This window comes from Nansenia antarctica, assembly GCF_963989245.1.
Source record: "Nansenia antarctica genome assembly, chromosome: 19".
Taxonomy (NCBI): Eukaryota; Metazoa; Chordata; class Actinopteri; order Argentiniformes; family Microstomatidae; genus Nansenia; species Nansenia antarctica.
The window spans coordinates 14,972,817-14,980,316 of NC_137692.1; the positions used below are offsets into that span (position 1 = coordinate 14,972,817).

The 7,500-nt window shown below is 43.1% G+C and overlaps 1 protein-coding gene across 1 annotated transcript in view; it reads right to left on the minus strand.

Annotated features, from left to right (window-relative positions):
- Nucleotides 1–1,209: 1,209 nt before the first annotated feature.
- Nucleotides 1,210–7,500, minus strand: part of rin2a (Ras and Rab interactor 2a) — a gene marked incomplete at its 5' end in the record, with an annotated part of 25,855 nt that continues 19,564 nt past the window's right edge. The window contains 4 exons of the mRNA XM_080548971.1: nucleotides 1,210–4,537; nucleotides 4,701–4,864; nucleotides 5,968–6,099; nucleotides 6,223–6,531. Coding sequence (XP_080405097.1) covers nucleotides 3,983–4,537; nucleotides 4,701–4,864; nucleotides 5,968–6,099; nucleotides 6,223–6,531 — 1,160 coding nt within the window. The 3' untranslated portion in view covers nucleotides 1,210–3,982. The remainder of the gene's footprint in view (nucleotides 4,538–4,700; nucleotides 4,865–5,967; nucleotides 6,100–6,222; nucleotides 6,532–7,500) is intronic.

Consider the following 7,500-nt stretch of genomic DNA (forward strand, 5'->3'; position numbering starts at 1 on the left):
GAGCATGTATACATTGCAACTGGTTTTGAAGGTATTTAAAAAAAATACATGTGTAATGAGGTTTTTCAAGGTTTTTCCCTAAACGAGTGCACAGAGGGGGTTTGCAACATCTTAACAACATTGCAATATCAAAATCAGATACCTCAGACATTAGATAACAGTAGTATTTTGTTCAATAACTTGAACTTTGAATTAGTGCCAAGCAGTACGGTAGTTTGGTTATCTGTTTTCTTGTGCAGGTCTTTCAAATACATGTAAGTAGTACTGAGATGATCTCTCTCTCTCTCTCTTTCCAAATGAATGACAGTGCCATTGTGTCTTCTTGAATTGAATTTTGTGAGATTACTGTTGAAATGAAAGCCTACAGCTCACTCTAGTGGTAGAAAAGATAAGCATGAGTAGAACATGATAAATAGATAAGATACTCAAGGTATAAAGAGAAAGAGATGAACAAGATTGATCTTGAGGCCCAGTTATAATTGACTGACACTCAATCAATCCAATGAGTTACATTTGAAAAGGACCTAGGCATACGTTTCCTTCATCACACTGAAATTCCCATTGACACTGTGGAAGGATTTCTTCTTCACGTTTGCTCTATATTACCTTATTAGGGCATATTTCACTCAGGGCCCTTAAGTATTACCTGGTCAATCTGATGCTACTGTAGCTCTAACCACACAGGGGAAAAGCTCACATTTTGCCAGCATTGAATGTAGTGTCAAATGTGGTTAATTAACATGAATCACTGCAATTGAACCATTACTTCCGTGCATTAATACTATAGCTACTTAATTACAACTACATCAAATCTTTATTCCGACCTACACACAACTCAAATTGAACTCCCTGATCAATCCAAGGACATTACTGTATGTCAATCCCAGAGTTGAATATAGACACTAGAGGGAGCACTCCTCTAAATAAGATGTGTTCAAATAAGAACTGTCAGAAAGATATTATACAAAGAAAGGGGTATGTAAGAGAACAGTAGTAATCTTGATGAAGCAAGCATAGCTATACAGATAGGTGAAAGTAATGTTCATGACCAATATTTATTGAGTACAAAGAACATTATCATTCACTGAAGTAGGAACGTACACATCTGGTTGATCTTGACTGGAATATCAATATAACTGACATGCACCGCAAAAATACCATCTGTGAAAAATCCCTGCACAGACACATATAAATACTACTTTTGCATAATTACATCTTGTTAGAGTATCAATTATATAACAGTACACATTTGTTCTAAACAAGATACGATCTTTTAATACATATTTCAATACATTATAACTAACAATTATAGGCTACATAGTGTTTCTAACAATATGCTACTGGATTGCCTGACAATTGCACTCTGGCTACTCTTGCTTTTCTTTATCACAATTTCCTCCTCCACTTCTCTGTTGCTTTTCTAAAACACCAGCATCACTCAAGTCTACATTTAATAATGTCCACATTGAATTACTGATCTATTGCTAGAATACTCTCTGTTTTTAGGTAGTGTTGGTAACAGTGATTCTCTTGTCATACCAATAAATTCTCCTGGTCCAATACATGATTCAAAACAAACACTATCAAATACTTCTCTTGCCTCTCGTTTATCTATTCCCTTCACATTCCATCTATTCTCTCTTTCCATCCTATTTTCCCTTCATTCCCATACTCAACACTCAAAACCACAAAAGCTGAAAAAATCAGCCCTCAAAATTGCCAAGAGCTGATGTGTGACTGCGTATAATCTCAGACCAGCTTGAGAGTCAACACAACAAACATTTGTAATTTCATACGCCAACTTACTATTAATATTGCCAGTAGTACAATATGTGACACGGCCTGGTGAAAAAGTCCGGATGTCACCAATTCTCAAGTAAAAAAAACAAAAAGACAATTGTTTTCCATTTTTTTGCATATGACGAGAGCTCACCCGATATAACAAACAACAGTTTTAGGATCACTAAATACTAATAATTTGTGAATTGGATTCACTGTATAGTCTGCCGTAGGCAGAATTACATTTTAGGACGTGTTCAAAAGCAAGGACTGTGTGATCATCTAATTATGTAGTTATATGTTTTTAGCATGTTGATGTTATCTCAGCATGTTGTGATGTGCTGTTAGATGTTAACATAATTATGTTACTTATTAGCTCCTACCTACCTACCAATACGATGGTAGCAAATGCGATTCAGAGCGTTTACTGTTTTCAGTGAATGAAAAATGTCTTTTCTTTTTTCAATGTATGATACATCATATCATCAGCCTAGAGAACCTAATACATTTTTTAAACGTTTGTATCATATTTAAGGTCCTGCAGGGCCTAGCACCACCCCCCATTAGATGTCCTTATTAGACGGTTAGCCAACAGTACCGCCAGGGCCACCAGGGCCTCTGCTAGAGGGGACTGCGTGATCCCCTACAGGCGCACACCCTTTGGTCGGACCGTTCTATCAATAAAGGGTGGCAACTTTTGGAATAGTTTGCCACATGAAATCAGAGAATGCCCCACGCGTAGCACCTTTAAAACACAACTAAAGGAATGGCTGGTGACAAACCAAACCTGCGCACATTAATAGTTAAGCAGCGTGTTTCATGGATAGCAGTGAATGAATTACTGTAATATTATGTATTATGTATTAAAGCGTTATTGCGATTTGTTGCATACATGTATTTTCCCTCAATATGCAACATGCCCCTTTTTAAAAAAAATATTGCTAGTATCATATTTTCTGATTCGTATAGTACTACTGCCATTGCTGTCTTAATCGAATGTTTGTATGTTTTTAGATGTTTTATGTTTCCAGGTAACATCCTCTAACGGACAACAGATGGAAACTAGTCTTGGCTATAATCTAGCTTGTTTACAAGCTTCTTGTAACATTGTAATACATGGGAGTTTGCACTGTCCCTTCTCAAATAAACATATCAAATCAAATCAATTGAAAGCTTACAATCTGCAATTTCATAACCAGGAAAAAACAGAAAAATTACGTTTTTCACCAGACCCCATCACATATTCATGACCTTGTCAGCTGTTCTAGGCTGGCACTGTAGACCAAGCCGTGGTCCTGTCAATCATCCCTAATGACCACACAGTCTTTATGGGAGGAGTCCTCCATTAACTAAAGATACACTTTGAAACCATGAAGGATGTACAGTATTAGCCAGTATCTATCATATCTCCTGGATAATCATAAGACCATAAATGTAATAATTTCAATAATCACTGGCAGACATGCCTGCTTCTGACATTTGACAAATAAACATGCAATAATATTATGCTATTCCATAAAAAGACAATTGCGTTATTCAGTTTACCAGAAACTGCAACAAGTAAAAAGAAAAAGTATAGTGTCACCAACATAAAGGATTTGCCGTATATGCATTAATAGACTCGTCGGTCCTTTTCTGCCTGAGAAAGTTATTTAACAGAAAGGTTACATCATTATGTTACACCACCGCAAGGGACAAAGACAAACAAGTACCCCCATGTGCAGATCCCAGATCAGCTTCCCCTCTAGGTACCCATCGCTTAACCGCTAGGTGTAAAAACGTCAAAACTGACTTTGAATCAGCCCTTGCGAGAATCCTTCCTGACTTTCAGACAAAAGACAGTTTGTCTGTCTGTCTGTCTGTAACAACACATAGACTGGCCATTTAAAAGTCTGTATGAAAGGTTCATGTCAGCCCTGTTTGTGTTTATGCTTTGAGCAGTGTTCACCCTCACGCGTGTGTGCTCCTCGCGTGCCATGTCCCCAAGGTCCACAAATAGAGCTGTGGCAAAAAACCTTTCTCCCCCTGTCCTCAGACAGATATTTCCGCTAAGAGGATGCCCTTTCAAGAGAGAACAATAACCCAAAAAGGAAGCTAAGCTCTGCTAAGCAAAGCTCAACTTCACCTAGTCTAGTTAAGTACACTTTAAGCCAGTTATGTCCAGTTAAGACAACGAGGGTGAGTGAAGAAAGGGTTTCTAGACTCAGAAGGATGAGTTGCTGCCATCCTGCTTGTTGGGGGGGAGACTAAGGCTGAGACTGGAACAGAGTCCCAGGTTCATATTGGGCAGGGGGTCAGAAGAGGGGGTCAAGGTGAGGTAACTGAGGTCAGGGTCGGGGTCAGGAGAGGATGGCACGATTTCACTGAGGTCAGGCCGAGAGTCGGAGGTCATGGTGACGTCATTGAGGTTAGGTTGGGCCTCGTAGGTCACGGTGAGGTCGTTGAGGTTAGGCTGGGGGTCGTGAGGGGTGACAGGCAGGTCGGCGGAGTTAACCAAGCGGCGGAAGACGAAGTGGAAGGGCGCGGCCTCCGGTCGGCTGTGTAGCTCGGCCTTGATCTTCTGGGGGTAGGTGTCAGGCGCTAGCTGCTGGCTGGAGCCCTCGGTGAGCAGGAAGAGAGCGTAGCTCTGCGGGTCGTGAACTTTGAACTTATGGGCGCAGATCTGGCAGACTTCCTCGGTGGTGGCGTAGGGGTGAACCAGCAGGGTTTTGGCCGTGCAGCCGCTGTCCAATTCCTGGAGGGCCACGCGCAGGTAGTTCTGATGAAAATAGAGAAATACATGAACTCAAACACTCGCGTACAGTTATCACATCACTGTATTTCTCACAGGGAGGGCAGCCCCCCCCACTATGCAGTTGCAAGAAACCTGGCACCGACCGAGTGAAACGTCATCCAAAAAAAGATATGCACAGTTGTGTTACCTGGAAGTCGTCCACGGAGGGCGCTGTTCGCAGGGTTGTGCGCCGGCGGTGCCACTGGTGGAGTGTGTTGCGTGTCTCTGAGCTGAGCACACGGGCAGCCTGTTCCTCCTGAAAGTTCCTGATCAGGGACATGGCTCCGTACGCACTGGTCAGGTAGTAACCACCTAAAATAAAACAAAAGAGAGAGAGAGAGAGGGGTTGAACACCACTCTAAAATCTCACAGTCGTATTCAAGCATTCCATTATTTCCTGGGTTTGGGTAGAAAGAAGTCTGATGCATAGGAGACCACTAAGACACTGACTTAAACTCACACAAAGTAAGTAGCCTTGAGAACCGATGGTTCTCGAGCCTAATGGCCCATAGGGTAGTTGCCCATCTCCTGTTTCCGTAGCGTGAGGCGGCTTGATGTACAAGTACACCCCCTGGACATGACACTGGTGTGTCGCAGGGTCAAACTCACACAAGTTACATTCTAAACTGACAACAGATAAGTCACTTTTCAGGAATACAACCAATAGGCAACCAATAGGTTGGAGCCTATACCTGCCCCTCGTGACGTTAGAATTATAAGGTTCTATCTCCATTTTTGTAAAACAAAAGTTTTTTACATAATCTGATCCATTAGGTGTTTATTAATGCCTGTGTGGTGTTATTTTTTTAAATGTTGACATTTTTGAGTTAGTAATTCATAAAATACAAAGGTTCCATCTCACAAAACATAATGGAATGTAAACACTTTGACGCTCAATATCTCTGAACTGCCCTAAACGGAGATAGAACCTTATAGAACCCTGTAGCTGCAATAAAATTGTTTTGGTGCCATTGCTTTCCACAGTGTAGCTCTCTAAAGGCAAGCTGGGCTGGCCCAATAACACATTATGTCACCAGATTTTATATGACATTGCTCAATTGTCCTCTACTCCATCTTCCACATGCTTTCTACTCAAAACCAATAGGAAGAGACCCTCTAGGTTCCTCCCGTTAGATATTGCCCTCCAATGCTTTTTGAGGAGGTCGAGACTAAGAAGACATGAGGAATCAAGTTGGTAACAATTGAGAAAGGACCACCACATTGTGAAAAAAAGCACCACAGTTCAGGTTAGCATGATAGTTATGAAAGACCCCCAAACCAGGTGCACATTAAGTTGACTAGGTGTTATGTCATTTTGGGCACAAGCTGAACAACACGGTTCCTTCGTTCACCGAAGCAGCGAGGGTTAGTGACCCCTGGCCTGGAGCGAGCGCAGACGGGGTTCTGTATCGTACCTTCTCCGTGAAGCAGAGAGGGGTCCAGGAGCTCCATCATGTAAAGTATCTCGTTGTCTAGCTGAGGCATGTCACATTGGGCTAACACGTAGGTCAGCATCGGGAGGAAGTCATCAGCACCGTACATACGACCTGAGCAACACACACAAATACACATATATTATATGGCGTACGCTCACACGTGTGTGTGTAAATGTGTATTTGTGTGTATATGTGTGTGTGTGTGTGTGTGTGTGTGTGTGTGTGTACGCTTACCCGAGTTGTCCTCCATGATTGTGTAGATGAGTTTACACACACGCAGTAACAGTGTCACCTTCTTCTCTGGGGAGTACAGTTTACACATGGTGTGGAACTTGTGCCGGATCTTCTCTATGGCGACCGGGTCAGGGGGGAGGGCGTCCGCCACGCCCATCTCCTGCGGCAGACGGGCCTTGGCCAACGAGAGGTTCTCCTTCAGCTCTCGCCACGCCCCGCTGCGTACCTGGAACTCCTGGAGGGCGGCCCCCACCACGCCTTTGAGGGGCTTCAGAACACACTTATGCATGGCTTTCTCCAGGACCTGATCTGTATGGGTAGCGAGAGAGAGACACAGTCACTTACGGTACCAGTCAAAAGTGTGGACACACTCTTCCCGTTCAATTGAATTCATTCCGTCTAATATGGCTGGCCCCAACAATATGAATATATTATCTTCAATCTTACTAGGTTCCTAGGGGTTAGTGGGATAATGATGCCGTCCTTATCATGCCATCAAGTCATTCTGAAGATCTCAGTTTTGACTAAATCTGCTCAAAACCCCCCTAAGGCTATTACTGCATCACTAACAGGATGGATACAGGCAGGGAGGGAGGCGAAAACCACAGCGCTGAATAAGTGTGGGTTTTGCGTGTGGGTTTGCCTGCGCGTGTGCTGACTGCACTGCAGAATGGGGCTAAGTCAGCAGGTTTTGGCTGAACACATCTGCAGACAGCAGCTTTTCCCCCACTGCTAGCGGTGGACGTCGTTATCCAAAACCTGACATCCTCTTTGTGTGGATTGTATCCCTCCTCCCTCCTCTCACTCACTTACTCTCACTCCCTCTCTTCAAATCACTCAACACTCCTCTTCACATCTAATCTAATTCTGCTACACACATTACGATTCAGCCCCACAGTCAAGGTCAGAATTGAGTTACACACTTTTGACATCGTTAAGACGTATCAAACCACCACGGTGGCACCACGGTTGACAAAATTGGTCGTTTCAAAATAAAGTCAGCAGGTTTAACCAGCTCTGTGGCTCTTAACATGCAATAAGACTTCCACAGAACACACACACACATGCATACGCACTAAGCACACATACACACACTTCTGGAATGAGCGACTCACACACACACAAGTACATCGACTCTGCCGCCACCTGAGAAACAGTATGTGAAGTGGACAGCTCTGTCTGAAAAGTCTGAAAGCCAGAATGCAGCGCCAGCATTACAAGACCTCAAGTCTGCAGTTGGGGTCTGCTCCATGTGTTTCCAATGGAGTCACACTCACA